This window comes from Gadus chalcogrammus, chromosome 23 (genome assembly GCF_026213295.1).
Source record: "Gadus chalcogrammus isolate NIFS_2021 chromosome 23, NIFS_Gcha_1.0, whole genome shotgun sequence".
NCBI classification, from domain to species: Eukaryota; Metazoa; Chordata; class Actinopteri; order Gadiformes; family Gadidae; genus Gadus; species Gadus chalcogrammus.
The window spans coordinates 10,479,829-10,499,305 of NC_079434.1; the positions used below are offsets into that span (position 1 = coordinate 10,479,829).

The 19,477-nt window shown below is 49.1% G+C and overlaps 1 protein-coding gene across 5 annotated transcripts in view; it reads right to left on the bottom strand.

The window, feature by feature from the left end:
• Nucleotides 1–19,477, bottom strand: part of ube3c (ubiquitin protein ligase E3C) — a 30,796-nt gene continuing 11,319 nt past the window's right edge. For 3 of the 5 annotated variants that reach the window (XM_056584214.1, XM_056584215.1, XM_056584216.1), the window contains exons 12-24: nt 17,814–17,900; nt 16,393–16,550; nt 15,801–16,048; nt 13,624–13,728; nt 12,984–13,071; nt 10,620–10,717; nt 10,297–10,429; nt 7,589–7,836; nt 4,012–4,224; nt 3,014–3,202; nt 2,431–2,497; nt 1,952–2,082; nt 1–171 (exon numbers count right to left, since the gene is read on the bottom strand). In XM_056584214.1, the coding sequence (XP_056440189.1) occupies nt 1–171; nt 1,952–2,082; nt 2,431–2,497; nt 3,014–3,202; nt 4,012–4,224; nt 7,589–7,836; nt 10,297–10,429; nt 10,620–10,717; nt 12,984–13,071; nt 13,624–13,728; nt 15,801–16,048; nt 16,393–16,550; nt 17,814–17,900 (1,936 nt within the window). Of the gene's footprint in view, nt 172–1,951; nt 2,083–2,430; nt 2,498–2,665; nt 2,913–2,960; nt 3,203–4,011; nt 4,225–7,588; nt 7,837–10,296; nt 10,430–10,619; nt 10,718–12,983; nt 13,072–13,623; nt 13,729–15,800; nt 16,049–16,392; nt 16,551–17,813; nt 17,901–19,477 lie in introns of those variants that run through there. The other 2 variants (XM_056584217.1, XM_056584218.1) reach the window with 2 other exon arrangements.

A 19,477-nucleotide genomic window follows, 5' to 3' on the forward strand; every position in this document is an offset into this window, starting at 1 on the left:
TCAGCTGAGCTCAAAGCCAGCGGAGGACTCGATGGCGTACAGCAGCTTGTTCCTCATCAGGTTGGCGTCGCAGAACTCGGGCAGCTTCAGCAGGTTCATGCAGGTGCTGGCGGTGGGAAGGCGCTCCAGGTCGTTGCCCCCGTTGTGGATGCAGAACGCCGGGTACAGCTCCTGGGAACACACGTCACGAGGCAAAAAGTTAGACTCAGGCCCACCACAAACACACACACTCACCTCGTGTCCCCTGCAGGGACTAAAACAGTCCGGCTGTTGAAAACAGCCTGAATAAGTGCCTCAAGACCTGTTAGCCATCATCACAACGGCCCAAAGCTCCATCACCGCCAGGCTCCATCAGGGATGGGAGGGGAAAGACAGACATTAAGTGGGAGGCTAATAGAGTGTCAGAATAAATTCACAGGATGGTTAGCCCCCCCCCCAAACTCCCCCCCAATCTCATCTCCAGTCCCCCCTCCCCTACCCCTTGATCATGTTGCTAATCTCCCTTTTCTTTTTCAGATGAAGTCTTGCAGGGATCTGCCTGTGTTGGAAACGTCAGAGTAGTTGGGCGTAGAACGCTGCACACGCTGCGCTGATCGAACCCCAACGTCAAGCTGCCATCTGCTCCCTAAACCTGACGCTTTAAGAGCGCAAACGAGCAATTGTGCGCCAAGTGTAACCGGGGCTCTTAGGCCGGCGGGGGGTAGGGTCGGTTCTCCGTGTCGCCCCCCCCCCCCGCTCAACATTTCCAAGGGGCCTGGGCCGTAATGACCCCCATTCCTCTGCCAATTACCGTATTAAAGTATCATTGCTTATTGAGGAAGTGTCATTAGCCGAGCCGTCGCCTGGACAAAACCCAACCAGGAGAAAAAGGGCGTTTCCATCATCTTTTTTAAATGGCTTCCCGTGACAGAACTATCGCTCCTCTGAAGGGATGGAGCGCCCTCGCCGACAGCTAATTAAGGCTTGGCTGGCGCAGAGCGGGGACCAGGTCAACAGGCCGCTCTCCCCACAAATCACCTCCCCTCCCCCCTCCCCCCTCCTCCTCCTCCTCCTCCTCCTCCTCTTCCTCCTCCCGGAGGAAGAGGGGGAGGAGGAGGGGGAGGGGGGGGGGAGGAGTAGGGAGGGAGGCGCGCCGCACTTTTCTCCAAAGTCAAATTCATTAAAGGAGACGGAAGGGAGGCAGTGAAACGGGGCTTTTAGCAGAGTTTGGTGCATCCATTACGTCGTCGTCCCTCCCGTCTAATGAGAGTAATAAAGAGTACTAAAACCAATCATATGACGATTACAGTTTCCGCCCGGTGCCACGCAAAGACACATAAACTGGCTAATGGCTCCCAGGAACACTTTCTGCTGTCCTCCTCGCAACCAAAAAAAATAAATAACACTCCAGGTGTCCCAACCGAAGCCAGATGAAGGAGAAAAACTCTTATCAGTAAGTAATGCTACACAAATCCGGCCTCCATGACTCAGAAGAACCGCTGGAATGTTTTTCACAGGAAATGACTCGTTTCTGTCGTGTCAAACAGAAGGCGAGATTCTGAAAGTTCAACCAGCGGTCGGGGTTCTGAAATGGTAATATTTACCCAGGCCGAGACTTAACAGAATAAAAGCCCTTTAACAGAAGCAGGTCATGAACTGATAAGGCCCCGGCTGGCCGGCGGTTCTTATCGCGCCTTTAATTTGAAAATGATCATCAGAGCGCTGTTATCAGGGCCGGTGTTTTCATTACAGCACCATTAGCTCAGAGGACAGCTCTGTATCCTGAGTCAACCTGCCCACCTGGCCATACCAGGTCACTTCCTGGGTCAAACGTTGACAGAACTCCCTCAACTCATGGGACCGGTCTAGTCCGGGGAGAACTCGCGGGTCGAGGCTACAGCTAACAAAAACGAAGTGAAAAGGAGACGAGGATGGATCGACTAGAGAGAAGAAGAGAAAGGAGGGAGTTTACCTTGAAGCCGAACAGCGGAGGTCTGGAGCAGCTGGTGACGAAGAGGAGCAGCTTGCGTTTCTCCTCGTCCGTGAAGCCCTCCACCACCTCCCAGAAGGTCTCGATGACCGGATGGGTGGCCGTGTAGCCGCCTGGGGTCAGGAGACAAGAGCACCTCGCGTCATTTACTCTAGACCGCCGTCAAAGTAGGGCTCACGAACCCGTTGGAGGTCATAGGGTCAGGACTCGATGGCGTGAAGAGGAATATTTTTAAAAGCACTATTAAAAATAGTGGTGCAAGGGTCCCTGCAGTACCCCTGGGGACCACTATGGGGGCCGCAGCACAAAGGTTGGGAATCGCAAAGACGTTTGACTAGTCTTTGTTTATTGCAGTTATCGGTCATGGGGTGTTAAATGCATGGAAGTTGAGACAACAACACTCATCTTTCTTTAGGGGGAAACCAAGAAGGACAAATGCCGGCGAACATTGAAACACTCACCCGAGTAGTTGGTGAACTTCTTCAGGTCGTCCAGACAGATTGGCACATGGGCCCCGGAAATCAGCACCTGCCACACACACACACACACACACACACACACACACACACACACACACACACACACACACACACACACACACACACACACACACACACACACACACACACACACACACACACACACACACACACACACACACACTTAATCTCCTACTGGTTCTACATGGTTATTCCAGTGTACCTGGGTCTACTACTGGTTCTACGTGGTTCTTGGTGTACCTGGGTCTACTACTGGTTCTACGTGGTTTCTTGGTGTACCTGGGTCTACTACTGGTTCTACGTGGTTCTTGGTGTACCTGGGTCTACTACTGGTTCTACGTGGTTCTTGGTGTACCTGGGTCTACTACTGGTTCTACGTGGTTCTTGGTGTACCTGGGTCTACTACTGGTTCTACGTGGTTCTTGGTGTACCTGGGTCTACTACTGGTTCTACGTGGTTCTTGGTGTACCTGGGTCTACTACTGGTTCTACGTGGTTCTTGGTGTACCTGGGTCTACTACTGGTTCTACATGGTTATGGTGTACCTGGATCTCTTGCTGGTCGAACATGCGCAGCCACTCCAGGTTGACCACGTTGGCGATCCCCTGGCGGAAGGCGAGGCAGTGGGCTCGGATCTGCTTGTTCAGCCGGTAGTCCGCCACCAGGTGGATGTAGGCGATCCGATTGGCCGTGGTCACAGGTATGTCCTTCCCCCCCAGCTTCAGCTCAACCACCTAACACAAAACATTCAGAAACATTCAGTTTGAGAATAAAAAACAACCTCCAAAACATTCAGACTACAAACATTGTTAGAGTTCTCTGTCTCCCAGGGAAAAGGTTATGCCAGGGTTAGAGATGTGTCCGGGCAGGGCTAGAGATGTGTCCAAGCAGGGTTAGTCATGTGTTCTTGGTGAAGGTGTTTCCAGCCTACTGAAGTGGAGGATGCTGTGTTGGCTGATTATGTGCTAATGTAGCAGAATGAGCCGTTATCTTGTTCCCGCCGGGCCACGGCCAGGCCAGCTGCTCCCAGGTGTGTGCCTAATCTCCCACTAATTGTTCCCCCTATCATGTTTACCCTCACTCCCCCCAGCGCTCCAGAGGTTGTTTGAAGAGGACCTAATAGGAGACGCACGGCAAACAGCCGGAGGGAGGGGAGCGGGGGTGAGGGGGCAGCCGCAGACCCCCGGCTGTGTGGGAGAAGTGTTTGATGCAAACCGTGTGAAAACCGTGGAACTGTGCGTGTTTGGTTGAAAGAGGAAAGAGAGACAGAGTATGTCAGTGTGTAGAGGTGGGTTTGTGTCTATGTTGAGGGGTGGGTGTGGGTCTGTATATGTGTGTTTAGGGGGGGGGTAGGGGTGTTTGTAGGGGCCTGGATGAGAGCGGAGGACGTGCTCGGGAGCGGCTAGTCTGGTCTGTCGGGCGTGAGGACGATTAACGAGCTGGAAAATCAACAGCAACTCTACGTGCTCTATCTCTCTCGTGTGTGCGTGTTTTAGAGAGCGAGAGCGAGAGAGAGAGAGATCAACCAGCAGAAGCAGCAGACCTGAGCTTCTCCCAGGTCGTTGTTGACGATGGTGAAGTTGAGGCCCAGCTCCTCCACGTCCCCCTCGTAGCTCTTGAGGAACAGCAGGTTGCGGTACATCTCGGGGTCCAGGGAGGCCAGGTGGTGGATGTCCACCTCAGCACTGGTGCCCAGCAGCTTGGACAGGAAGAAGCTGGCGAAGGGCAGCTCCACCAGCATGTTCTCGTACAGAGCCTGGACACACAGACAGACACATTTTTAAAGATGAAACTTCTAAATATTTGTTGGATACAAGTTACAACGTTTTACTTCACATCGCCACACATTAAATATCTTCCCATCCGATTTAAAGTACTTTAGAGAACTAGAAGTGTAAAGTAATAGTTTAAGTACATTTAAGTAGTTTTAATTAGTTTGACATTTGGCTGACATTGAGTAGACTGAATCAGAACACAACAAGATATAAACAGCGGCAATATATCATCTATTTTCTATTAGTCAACCAACAGCTATAAAAAAAAAAACACACACACACACATCGACCAACAGCAATAAAACAGCCACATAACTCAGTCTCCAAGAACACAAGCACAATTTGGTAACCTTTCCAGACGGGTGATTCATTTAAAATCTTTCAACTTTCCCTTGGCTTTCAACAAGCTCTGGGCACTGTTTTCACAACTGCCACTGCACTGTATAATAGACGGGGAGTAATACTTATATACTAAGCCATTTAGCAGGAGTCTTTACCCAAAATGAATCCAGAAACATGTGATCAGGGAGCAGGAAGGAGTTAGGAGTCATCTTGCCCTAGGATGCCTACAGGTAGGTTGTGGACAGTGGGGATTGAACCCAAAGCCTTTCAGCTGGGAGTCAAACAACCTGACAACGACTATTCTGCTCCCAATATACATTTATATTTATGATGCATTTAAAATCTGAATATAACAGATGTAGATTAACTTATTCAGAGCTCTGATTGCAGCCTGAATCACACAGGATCCAAAAGACTCCTGAAACCTGGTAGTGATGAGATCTTAACTCCCCAAGAGCGGTCCATCTACGACCCCCTGTTCCTCGCGGGGGCTGAAACTTTAACCACGCCTCCCCCTCACCTTGACCCCACGGTGGTGGTGGGGGGGCAGGTGAGTAATAAAGGCAGCAGCTAATGCACTGGAACAGGGGAAAAAGCGCTGGCCGGGACATTAAAATATCCACGTCTTTATAAATGATAGGCTGAAAACACTCTGCACATCAGCTAAATGGATTATAAATCTAGAGCATTTCCATAATGCATCTTAAACACACAGCCGCACATAAATCTCCCCTATTTTCTAAACACAGGTTAATTGCACAACATCAACCACGCTCAGTTTTTTTATGCAAAATAATCCACTTAGCATTTCTCTTCGGGCCACTAGCGTTGCCCAGCATATGGCCGGGGGGCCGTCAACAGCGCTCTGCCAGGAAGAGAGAGACCTGTAGCCAGGGGGCTTCACCGCGCCACCCGCCTTATTTACGGCTGTTTATTGCCAGAAATCGTGCCAAAATGACTTGAGCAGGAAGGAAATAAATGTGGCGGGCGGGAGGTTTTAATAAAAGTGAGTGCCGCGCGGACGCCGTTAAAGAGAACGGCGGCAGCGGCAGGTGAACGCCGGGCGGCAGGTGTAGCCGTTAGCTGCCAAATAAAGTCTTTCATTTACAACATTAAGTATCAATAAAGATCTAATGCCTTTCAAACCGTATAACTATCAGTCAGCGGGGGAGGGATCTGCTCTTAAAAGGGAGAAGTCCTGGTGGGTACACGACAGAGCCGGCCGAACCTCACCTTCTAACGAGAGCGTCATGTCACGTGACAGGAAGTGACAGCAGGAAGTGGCAGGCGGGGTCGGGAATCGAGGGTTTTAAATCTGGTGGACGGGCAGAAGAAGAGGGATGCGGTGCAGCTCCTCCAGCAAGTCAATCCCATTCCAGAGAGTACCCCGGTCTCTCAGCCTGCCAGTCATACATCACCCCCACAACAATGGCACGCCTCCGACATTAATTAACTATATTAATCTCCCGGCTCCCAGGAGCCCTCGCTCTCCCTTGCTCGCCCAGCGGTGATGCAATCCCAATCCATATAAAGGCTTCCTCTCATCCAGCCCATAATGGCACTAAACAAACATCAATACAGCCTCAAACGGCCACTCACCGTATTTATGGACCAAGAGGAGCTTAGGGAAGGGTTCATTGAAAGTCATATTCTAATTAATACCGTCGCTGCCTAATTGACTGGCCATTAACGGCTTGGAGCTTAGACAGTGTGTGTGTGTGTGTGTGTGTGTGAATGTGGGCCTGTGTGTGTGCGTGTGTGTGTAAATCTGGGGATGGTCAGGTGGTCAGGTGGCGAGTGGAGTGTCCTGGGCACCAGTGGACTGCAGAACAGATCAAAATGCTATTACCACGTGCTTTGGCTTCTTATTTATGCCCTGTCTGCGCGGGCCGGCTGATTTAGCACCCAGCAAATGCAATCACTACACAAACAAGCAGCAGGAATCATCGGCTAATGGAAGGGCTAATTGAGAGGTGACCGCTTGTCACATGCTGGTATGACGGTGTGTGGTAAACAGCCACCAGCAGCTCGTGCATTAAGGATGATTTAAAGACATTAGGCGGCTGATAAATAACGTGCATCGCGGAAGGAGCCGACAGAAAAACAATCGCATCAATAGGCAGTCTGCAGGTCCTTAAAACAACAAGATCAGGTCCAGCGTCTGAGTCACCACAGTGACATGAGCTCCACATACCTTATCCACATATCCTATCCATCCAGGACTACAGTACCACTGAGCTCCACACTTAATAATATCAGAACCATCTTATAGTACAGTAACACTTAGCTCCTCATACCTTAATAATATCAGAACCATCCTGGACTACAGTACCACTGAGCTCCACACTTAATAATATCAGAACCATCCTGGAGTACAGTGACACTGAGCTCCACATACCTTAATATCATAAACGACATTCGGGTGTTGATTAATAGGGACCGAGCTGAGTCTCTACACAGTGCTGCAGTGACATTGAAAGACAATACACTGATATATGGATGTACTCCTCCCTCTACATGATATAAATACACTACTGCTTTGGCATGCAGCCTCCTTGCTCCTCCCCATTCTGCTGCATCCATCTCCTGTTAGCACCCCTTCTCCAGCTCCTTCGGCATGTCCTTAAAAACTGTAATTTCTCCTCCTTCCTCTGCTGTCTCACGCTAGCATCTTTTCCTATTAACCTCCCAACGTCTTCTCCTCTCTTCTGCGTCCGTCCACCAGCCCAGCCTCTCCTCTTAGTGTCTGCTCGCCGTCACCTCCTCTTCGCCCCAGCTCTCATCATCCCTCGCACCTCCTCCTCCCTATACCTCTTCCACCCTTCACCTCCTCCTAGCTCCTCTTACCTAAACCTTTTCCCAGCACCCTTCTCTTCCCTCCACCCCCTCCTAGCACCTCCTCTTCAACCTACACCTCCTCCATGGCATCTATTCCTGGAACCTTCTCTTCCCTCCACCCCCTCCTAGCACCTCCTCCCAGGGTCGCTAGGCCAGGGAGCTCACCTTGCCCAGGATCCTGCCCAGGAAGTAGTAGTGCCTGGCGAAGGAGTCGCCCACCAGCATCTGGGCGGTGGGGCTGGGGTAGAGCAGCCCCTCGTTGGTGGTCTTGAAGAAGCCCTGGTTGGGGTTGAAGCCCGACCTCAGCAGCTCGTTGAGGAACTCCCGGAAGATGCCGCCCCCGTCGATGCCGGCCTCGTCCAGCCCGTGGGCGTTCAGAAGGTGCACCCGGACCCTCTTCTTCAGGTCCGGCTCTGGGGAGACAAACGGGACCGGGTCAGACTTGAACTCATAACCTCGGGGATGGTCTCACACTGCTGATAAAAGCATATGATACAAGTCATCCGATATATCCGATGACGTCTCCCGTCTTTTATCATCATCGGTTAGGGTCACAGTGAAGACAGACGTGAGACATAGGATCCAGAGTTGAAAAGAGACTCTGTTCTGTACTCTGGGACTTTACTGAACCATTGTCTGAATCCACAAGGACTGATTCCATTTGGACAGCCACCCTGAAGGTGGGGTGCGAAGGTGGAGATACTGGAAGGTTAGAAGAGAGCCCTGGTGGACCACACACCCCTTGGTAAAGGAGGAGGTGTTGTGTTGTTTAGCTTCTCCACCTCCACCACCACCACCACCAGCACCACCACCACCACCACCACCTCCACTAACTTTAGCCCCACCGCCATCATCGCCTCCCCCTTGGTTTCCTGCGTGGCTGGAGTGATGACCAGGAGAGTGGTAATGAAGAGATGGATGCAGGAGCTCAGGGATAAACACCAGATGGTGTTTTTATGGAGTAATAAAGTAGATGGCCAGAATGTATCCATCTCTCCCGGTGAGGTGGCATTCTGCCCAGGGACAGATGACCTCACGCTCCCCTGGGCCTTTGGGCCGTCAGCTGAACTATAAACCACTAGTGGGAACATAACTTCAATCATACCTGGAGCTGGTAAACTGGGCTGCCCCTTAGGAAATCACTGTTAAAACCACTGCGCGCGTTAAAAGCCATTTAGTTTCAATAGCTTAATATCATTAGTTAAACGATGAGGGTAATAATAATATATATCTTAGGTTGACAACTTTAGAAGAACGCAGATGCTAAAATATAAATTGTTTTGAAAACGGATAGGTCAATGGTTAGTGGTAGAATCTCTTCACTACAGTGGACAACATTTTTGCTGCCCCCGGCTACAGTTATTTACATCAGAAGCATTTATGGCTGCACTCTTCTTGTTATTGTTATGTATTAGCATCTATGATACGAGCTAATGCTAATTCAAGTACCTTTACAACCTCAGCAGCATTTGATTCACAGTTGGTGGTGCGATCTGCTTACAGTAGTTCATTTTATTCAATATGAGGTTTGGCTTCATAACACACACGTACAGACCTGCATAACCAGGTTGGTTGGTTGTGCTTATTATAATAAGCAACAGTTTTGCCAACGGTTATCCTGGTAGAAGTGGTTGACATCATGCCAATAAACATGATCAATAGACAATATAGTCAATATCTACATGTTTGTCAACAGTAGAAGACTCCCAGCATCATGTCCATCCTCCACGCTGGTCATTTAGTCGCTGACACCGCTCAGTAAAACCTTATTTAGAACCAAACCGCCACAATAAACCACGGTACGCCCCCTCATTCAATCATACGTCTCTGAACACCCAGCATCGGATAGAGTTCAGGTCATTAAACGCCACACCTTGCCTGCTACATATTAGTATTATTATCTCTACCTCTATAATACCTCAGGCATGCTGTGACCTGTGGCACGAGAGACACAAGGTTAGGTTTCAGCAGGATTGTTCTGCGGCTGTAAATCACAGCGTCTATAACTTATAGACACATGATGATATACATGCCGCCTCCTGTCCCAGCATTCCGCTACTTATTCTAATCACAGCGCCACAAAGGGGCCCCTTTCAATTCAAACCCAAAGAGAGGTGGTGGGTTAAAATAATTGATTCCTGTTTTATGTATTCCGTTATAATCACAACAATGAATAGTGGAAACCAATAGTGAGCAGGATGTGAGGGCCTTCACCAGAGCCCGACATGTTATCCACCAGGACCCAACCGGTAATCTACCAGAACCTCACCGGTAATCTACCAGAACCCAACCGGTAATCCACCAGAACCCAACCGGTAATCCACCAGAACCCAACCGGTAATCCACCAGAACCCAACCGGTAATCCACCAGAACCTATCCAGTAATTCACCAGGACCCAACTGGTAATCAACCAGAACCTAACCGGTAATCCACCAGAACCTAACCGGTAATCCACCATGACAGAGAACCAATCCATCTGTACATCAAAAACACAACCTAGAACATCCATTTACGTCGACAACAGAACCGAGACCAAACCGACCTCCACACCAGAATAAAAGGAGCATGATTACCGTAAGAGGTGTGAATCTGGTTTCCTCACTGTTTAAACAGAAGTGGTGTGACTATGGTTTCCTCTCAGTTTAAATGGAAGGGCTGTGACTCTTGTTTCAACTTGATTAACATGGAAGGGATCGCCTTTTCATCCTGCCATCTTTGTTGTTGTTAATGCGTGTTGGATGTATGTTTTATATTTGTGCTCTGGAATTGTCCGGCACCTTAGCATGAATAAACTAAACTAAACGAAGTGATGTGACTGTCATTTAACGCGGAAGTGGTCCGACTCGGTTTAATAGCTGGTTGACACACGTACCGTTCTCCGGAGAGAGTTTGTCGTAGGCGTCTTCGTAAATGTAGTTCCGTCTGATGGTGACGTTGATGCCGTCGGGGAAGGGCCCATCTCCCTGGACGTCCCTCTTGTCTGCGTAGATCAACCTCTGGAAGATCTGAAGGACAACACACAGAGCGGTCAGGACAAGAACTACCAAACAGGAGGGAGAGAAGGGCGTCCTGGTTTCGTTGCTGATGATGAACCTCAATTAGTGCATGTTACCACCCTAAAATATTTGTTGACAGAGACAGATGGACACAAACATAGGGGGGTATATATGGGGAGAGAGAGAGTGTTAGCGTTACCTTGACCCGTTCCTCAAAAGGAACAACAAAGGGAAGTTCCGTCAGGATGGCCAGATGTCTCTCCTCCGACACGGACAGCTGAGGGGGCTCCATGCCCACTGGAAACACAGACAGGACGCAAGCAGGTTAGCTTCACACCCGCTGGAAACCCATCCAACATGCTAACAAGTCATTTTCACACCTGCGATAATTACAAACAACATGGTGAAAGGTTGGCTTCACACCCACTGTACACACATACCACATTGTAGCACCGGACAAACTGGTTCACACGGACAACAAGCTAACATATTACCTACATACAGCATGCCAATAGGTTAGCATTAAAATTTGAATATACACAACATCCTAGTTATAATCATGTTAAATCCACACTGCTAACACATAACAGATCTAACAGATTTAGCTCTCCTGCATAAACCATCACAAGTAAAAGCTTGAGGCGTTTTAATCTTAAGGGGTCGATCAGGTGGCGTCTAGACAGCCTCCTGTTGATTCTGACATTGCCGTGGCTAACAGCTAGGTTAATGTTCAACTAGCATAGCACTACCTGCTGGCTATCGCCCCCCGACAGCACACAGGCCCCACAAGCCACTAGAATACCTCCCATTGAGGCAAACATCTGACCCCTGACCTACAACCCCCTCCCAGAACACAAAGAGTGGGGGGTCTGGGACCCACAGCTGCTGGGGTACAATGTGTATCTGCATACAACCTTAGGATAAAGCAGGAGGCGATAAGCATTGTGTCTGGGCAGGCTAGTCTAGTAGTGGTCAGGTGGTTTGACTCCCAGCCGAAAAGGTTCTGTGTTTGAACCTCGGGTACACAGTCTGCCTCTAGGCATCCTAGAGCAGGATGACCCCTAATCCGTACCTGCTTCTTAAAAAGGTAACAGTCAAGATGTGGGCGACTGTCAAATTAGTCCACCACAAGATAGGGGCATCATATCACCAGAACCTTTCGGTGTCAACATTCATTGTAAGAAATGAGGAAATGCACAGGTCTTTGATGCCAGCTTTACTATTTTTTGTAATTTTGTGGTTAGGATATGCACTCTGGCAGCAAGCATTACTTCTTCAACCTCTCTAGTTGGACTGAGGTCAGACTGGACGCTGCAGTGATGGCAATCTCATTTTGAGGACCAAAGTGGTAGTTCTAGGGCCGTTGCAAGGTGCTCTAGCTACTACCTTATGTAAATAACTCTGCAAAATAATACAGAGAGGTCTTTGACGGAACATTAACACTTAATTCTTCACATTCTGATGTTGATTGTAGTTAATTTTTTAATCTAAGCTAATTATCGTACATGTCACACATGTAATGACATTTATATGGAAGGAAATCACGACACGTAGCTTTGGAGGAAAGTAGGTTGGGATAAGACATTACTACAGAGAAGGGTCATTAAGAAGCAAGTAGTATATAAGGAAGTACAGAGACAGGTCCATAAGAGGCAGGTAGGGGTTAGACAGTACAGAGACAGGTAGGGGATAGATAGTACAGAGAAAGGTAGGGGATAGATAGTACAGAGAAAGGTCATTAATGAGTAGTTAGGGTGTCTTTTTCAAATAAACCTACATCTAGACTGTAGTAATTGGGGATCGAACGAAGTAGCTTTCAGCCGGGAGCATCCTAGTACACTATCCCGCCCCTCCGCTGGTTAAGTATTCCTCCATCAACGATGCAATCCCATTGGTCAGGCGGGTTCTCACCACGTATCCCCTCAGCCCAGACTGTCCCCCAGCCGCTACATGCAGGCCATTAAAAAGAGCTCAATCGTTTCTTCACTATCCAACACTAATACACACTTTTAATTAACTGAGCTGCGTGCGGCGACCCGCTCCATTAAGACCACGTTTGTTTTGTGTTTAAGTCAGGCTTCACAGCGTTTAGCCCGCCAGCAGAACTGCCACAACAGCTAAAAAGCCTCCTTAGTCCAGCTCCACTTCCACCTCGCCTCGATTTTCTGCTCAATTAGTCAATGTGATCTGGTGGCGTCAGCCCTCCCTCCCTCCCCGACCCCCCTCCCTCCCTCCCTCCCAGGCCCCCCTCCCAGGCAGGGATACCACGCACACCGGCTCAATAGCTTCTCCATTCATCACACTGAACACCGGCCATTTAAGGAAATGAGGATCCAGCAGACAAACACACGGAACAGATGTGGCCCACACTCGCCTAAGCACACGCACACGCACACACACACACACACACACACACGTTATTAACTCGTTATAAACTTGTTATTAACCTGTTTTTGGCAGGTAGCACATCTCGTGGTCTCATACTTTAGTTCATGATGCGAAGAATATCCAGCGTTTCCATACCAACCCCGAGGTGTATTTAAACCTCCCCCCGAGGACGTACCGTCAAGTGTCGACTGAAGGGGTCCGATGCGGCCCATCCTCCTGGTCCTCCACACGTGACGGGCGGAGGGGACGTACAGCTGGGTGACCTGGGGGGCACGGAGCCAGCGGTCAGAGAGAGAGAGAGAGAGAGAGAGAGAGAACGAGAGAGGGAGACAGACAGAGACAGAGAGACAGAGACAGAGACAGAGAGAGACAGAGAGAGAGAGAACGAGAACGAGAGCGAGAACAAGAGCGAGACAACGAGAGAGACAACGAGAGAGAGAGCGAGACAACGAGAGAGAGAGCGAGACAACGAGAGCGAGACAACGAGAGCGAGAGCGAGAGAGAGAGAGAGAGAGAGAGAGAGAGAGAGAGAGAGAGAGAGAGAGAGAACGAGAGAGAGAGAGAGAGAGACAGAGACAGAGAGAACGAGAGAGAACGAGAGAGGGAGAATGAGAGAAAACGAGAGAGAGATAATGAGAGAGAGAACGAGCGAGAGAACGAGAGGAAGTAAAGAGAGGTGGAGGTAGAGCTGCAGAGAGACTGAGGTGTAAAGCGAGATAGGTTGGGATCCAGAGAGGTGATAAAGGGAGAAGTGGAGATACAGAGAGGTGGAGGTGTACAGAGATAAAGCGAGCGAGGAGGAGGAGGAGTCCTACCCGGTCAGCTCTGATGTTAACTTCTCTGGAGAGCCAGTGTCCCACAGGACAGAAGGGCCTCCGGATGTCCCGGGCCTTCACCATCTTCACCAGGTTAGTGATGACCTGGCGACGGAGAACAACAACAACAAACACAACTTTTATGATCCTTTATTAAGATGGCCAACAAGCCCATTAGACAACACGCATTACTGCAGGGAGATATGAAGAGAGATGGCTTAAGGAGGCTTGGCCGTTCCCTCTTCATCAGGCCTATATTCCTTCTCTTAAAAAAAGCAATTTGAGAGCTGGGCCATTAGCGAGTCATTTATTGGTCGTAGAGAAGAAAAACGAGCGGCCCGCCCCTTGGCGGCAGGGCGGTTAATTACCCGCCAGGACTGCTGACATCAGCTGGGGAACGTGGAGGGCACGAGAGACACCACACCATTGGCCAACGGCTCACAGAGAGGGAGCATGCCATTGGCTAACGGGATCAGACTTGGAGAGAGGGGCCGTGCCATTGGGTCCTGACCTCAGGACAAGGAAAAGGATCATAAACGATAATAAATAAGAGCGTTTTGTCTGTATGGCTTATTTACCTCGATACAGACATGTAGAGCATTCTGCTCTGGAGAGTCCAGACTGATCTTGGTCAGATTTGAAAGAAGATAAAGAAGTCTTATTTATTTAAAGGATTGACGGATTGCTTTGTAATAGCGATCATTTCATCTCGGCCACAACCTAGTGAACTCAAGCAACCCACAGTTGTCTACTGCTTGTCAGTCTCTATCATGGACCTGCAGTGGTTTGCTTTAAGGCTTGAGGGAAGTAGGAAAGTGAAAGCTTTGACTCTGTCAAAGAGAGACTGATGTCAGGTGAATGTGGGTCAACCCACGGTCTGTGTGGATCCACTACGGACCTCATCTCCATACTATTGAGTCACGGAGCCGATGCTGTAATCCAAAGCATTTTAGGGATTAGATTCACATATTAAAAGGAGCAGGTAGGAAGATGCTTAAGGAGGCCTACAGGTAGGCTGAGGACATGGGGACGAACCTAGTACCCATCAGTTCGGGGGGTCCGACACCCTAACCACTAGAGACTCTCCCGCCCCGTTCACACATGTTCCTAAAAGCCGAAGTGAGTGGGAAGGTCTCCTGGGGGCCATGTGGGCCAGAGGAGCCCATCTCCATATAACAACCACACTAAATGGTCCAATCGATGCGTTCTTCTCTAAAGCACATCGCTTTGCGTACGCCGCCCATCAATCGTGGCCGATGGGCGCAGGCGTCAGGAGCCGGTAATAATGGCGAGTGCAGAACGCTGTAAGCGTTCGCGTGGCGGCGGGCGGCGAGCGGGTCTCGGCCGCGACTCTGGGAATGAATAAGCATTTGTTAATTAGCCGGCGGGGTTAAGTGCAAGCAGTAATGGGCCTTTCCCAAACTCTGGCGTGACACGCCTCTCCAAACACGGCCAAGAGGAAAGTTCCATTAGCAATATTAATACAAGCTTAGTTGATCATTTTCATACAATTACCTTCTTCCAATTAAATAGATAGCCGGACAATGGTGGCGATAAAGACAAGGGGAGGGGAGGCTGGTGACACCTGGGGAACATTAGCTAGTGGGGGGGTCACAACCGCTAAACCCACTGTAAATCCAGCGTTTCACTTGGAGAACGCCCTTCTCGCCCTCTTCCCCTCTTTAATAGGCTGTTTTAGCTGACTGGAGAGACCTCTCAGAAGATCTGTTTTTCAAACTCCTCACTTTCTTCCTCCTATTTGCAGCTCAACGCCTGAACTCCTCATCATCATCATCATCAACATGGTGTGCAGCGCGAAAGCCGCCCCTTAATTAGCAGCGTTTCCTCTGTGAACACCACAGATAAATGAGCAGGGGGGGGGTGAAACACTGTTAAGCGCCTCATTGCCTCTGGATAAACAAGCAATCCAGTCCTCCTTCCAGCTGTTAGCGTGCTCGCTTCTAGCCAGTTCGTTAGTAGCCGGGTCGCTACTAACTTAATTACGCTCAGTGTTACGCTCCGTGTTGTACCTTGAAGAGCTGGACCGTGCATTTCTGCTCTCAGACCCATCCGAGTCTTAAAGCATGCTACAGGCTCCTGTAGTGTACCAGTGGGGTAAGAGGAGGATCCCAGTAGGGTGAGAGGAGAGCACCGGTCTTCCATGTGTTGAGCCCCACCTTGAAGAGCTGGACCCAGCGTTTCTGCTCGGCCAGGATGCGCTGCTGGACCTCCATGTTGGTCTTGACCCCCACGCTGCGGAAGGCGGCCATGTACTCCTCGCGGTGCTCCGTCTTGGTCTCGGGGTAGGCCAGCTTGATGATCCCCAGACAGGCGTCCCTCAGGCAGCGGGACAGAGTCACCAGCTCTAAAAGGCTGAAGGGCATCATGGACGACTGGCTGCTTCCTGGATGAACAGAAAAGCCCTCTACTACCTTAATAGTATCATAGTGCCAGTGGCCTGTGTGTATGATAAGAACATGCTATGTATGCTACAAGTGAGCAATGTGTATGCTAGGAGTGTGCTATAATGCTTAGGCTAGGAGTATGCTAAGGCCCAATCCCATTTCTACCCCTTAACCCTTCCCCTTGTTTTGAAGGGGGAAGGGGTTTCTTACCCCTTCAAAACAAGTGGGAGGGGTAAGGGGAAGGGGTAAGGGGTAGAAATGGGATTGGGCCTAAGTTTGCCATGTATGCATGTAGAACAAGCACACTACCACTACATTACAAGTGAGACATGAGCACGATAATAGTATGCGAGCATTACGCTACCTTCAAGCTCATGTCCGAAGAACTCGCTGTCATGCACGGAGATGAGCGAGTGGCTGAAGAGGGAGCTGAAGAGGTAGAAGAGGGGGATGATCCTGTTGGAGTCCTCCAGGGTCATAGGAGAACCACGCGAGATCACCTGGAGCAGGGGAACCATGGACCTGAGGAGACCACAACTAGAGGTTAACTATCAACCATGGATCAAGAAGAACCAGAACTAGAGGATAACTATCCAACATGGACCAGTGGAGAACAAGAACTAGAGGTTAACTATCGACCATGGAGCAAGAAGAACCAGAACTAGAGGTTAACTATCCAACATGGACCAGTGGAGAACAAGAACTAGAGGTTAACTATCGACCACGGACCTTATGATAACCAGAACTAGAGGTTAACTATCGAACATGGACCTGAGGATAACCAGAACTAGAGTTTAACTATCGAACATGGACCTGAGGATAACCAGAACTAGAGTTTAACTATCGAACATGGACCTTAGGATAACCAGAACTAGAGTTTAACTATCGAACATGGACCTTAGGATAACCAGAACTAGAGGTTAACTATCGAACATGGACCTGAGGATAACCAGAACTAGAGGTTAACTATCGAACATGGACCTGAGGATAACCAGAACTAGAGGTTAACTATCGAACATGGACCTGAGGATAACCAGAACTAGAGTTTAACTATCGAACATGGACCTATTATTTACGATCTTCAAATATTGGCACTAATTGTTTAGTTCAGTTATATGCAGATGACAAGGTTATCTGGAATTTCTACAACTAAAATTCAAAGCTCTAAGCTCTCTTTTTAAATAACAATCTCAATCTCAGGCAGAAGTCTTGTAGTACGAGGTTTGCCATAGATATATTCTTTGTCATTATCTACTATTAATTAAACTGATGGGTCTACACTTGTAAAAAGTGGATACATTTAACTACTTTAAGGACTCGCATTACATTTTTATTAGATATAAAACAAAGGCTAGTCTCAGAATACTATATTGATAACTGATCATGTACGATACACTTAACCGGCTGCACTCTCACTCTAGTGGGACAATTTAATTGGTTGCTCTTTGTCTTAAAATGAATTTAATTGAACTATCCTTTACTCAAAATAGCTTTAAGTGCCATTTAGAACATCATATTCACTTAGACACACCCAACAACCTTTTTTATTGTCCCTAGAATCTTTAAAGAAATTGGGAAACATGCTTTCAAGTTTAAAGCACCATCAGACTGGAATCATTTGCCTAATTATTTCAAATTGATGACTTATTTTCATGATTTCAATACTTCTTTGCTTGTTCCCTTTAAATCTGTTCTTGTTTCAATTTCATCGACCTTCACTTTTAGTTTATAAGTACTTCGATATGCTCTTGTGATCGCAGTCAGATGAGCGCTCAGAAGACTCACCCCGTGATCATCTTGGTGGTCATGGAGGTGATCAGGTACCACAGGTGTCTGAGGAACCGGGCGTTGAAGGCTAGACTGTAGAGCAACCTGAAAGGAACAAGACATGATTCAGATGCAGTACTTTATTAATCCCAACGGAAACCATTTGTAACAATAGCTCTGCTCAAGATGGAAAAATATAACAAAAATGGGACAAAAAATATAACAGTCCAAATACAAACACAGAAATAGGAATATAATAAACATAAGTGATACTACTATAAAGTGGTTTAATGCCGGGTAGTGCACGTTAAATTGAAATTAAATATGACAATTACTGAAAGAGCGAGACATAAAGACAAGTTTATTTGGAGGAAGAGGAGGGATCCCAGGAGACGAGGAGAGTGGATTGGAGTGGAGGAGACGAGGGGGCAGAGAACTTTGCGAGTGCTGCCCTCCTGTGTTAACCTAACTATTAACCAGCCGACCGGCGTAAACACAGGAAGAGGAGAAACAAGGAGCATTTCCTCTTGTTTTAATGCCGCAGACTAAATTAAACGAGCCATTAACTCTTATTTAGGGGCAGGTAGCGTCCATTACTAAACTGCTCGGTGGCTGCGGTACGAGCCGTGGGTCATAAACACCCCCGGCCCCCCGGCTTCCTGCAGAACACCAGTTAACTTAATGGAGCACTGGTAGACAATGGAGGGGGGGGGGGGGGGGGGGGGGGGGGGGGGCTAGACCTCCCGGTGACCCCAGGGAGCTAGCAGGTCCCCACACACACACACACAGGGTCAAACACACAGTCCCAAGTCCAGGCCTCCCAGGAACATAGCACCCAGGTGTGAACACCCTCTTTGTTAAAGTGTGTGTGTGTGTGTGTGTGTGTGTGTGTGTGTGTGTGTGTGTGTGTGTGTGTGTGTGTGTGTGTGTGTGTGTGTGTGTGTGTGTGTGTGTGTGTGTGTGTGTGTGTGTGTGTGTGTGTGTGTGTGTGTGTGTGTTCCTTTCACACAAGGGTTACCGCATGGGGACCATAGTGTGGTCAATAGGCAGCGAGGACTAAAGGCTCAGTTAGGGTTCAACGTCGACGCAACGCAACGACCACAAAGACGTTACGACGCACTCGTGAACCTGTCTTGGTTCTGCGTCGGGTTCTGGTGAGCGGATCAATCACAGCACTTGCTGCTGCGTCGCCTCGACGCAAGGTGACAGTTTTTGGGAGGCGTGCGTCAGGCCCCGGCGCTGGTCTGGAGCCCTGAAACAGCCCAGCATGACGATGAGGCTGTGGCTAGGCAGGCTGTGGGGCTAGTGGCTCTCCAGGGGGAGGGGGACATCCAACCATCTGTCAGGGACCCAGGACCCAGGAAGGCAATAGCAGGACTCGGGGCTACTGCGCTAATGCTCGGGGCTACTGCTCTAGTGCTGTAGTCCTCAGGGCTAGTGCTCAGAGCTACTGGTCTTATGCTCGGGGATACTGCTCTAGTGCTCTAGTCCTCGGGATAGTACTCTTTTGCTCGGGGCTAGGGGCTAGGGCCTGGGGCTAGTGCCCGGGGCTAGTGCTCCAGTGCTCTGCTAACGAGGGTGCTGGGTGTTTGATTGAAATGGGTAACAAAGTGCTAACTGCCTGCTGACAGCTGATTTATATGCTGCAGGACCCAGAGCTGCACTTCAATCATGGAATGAAC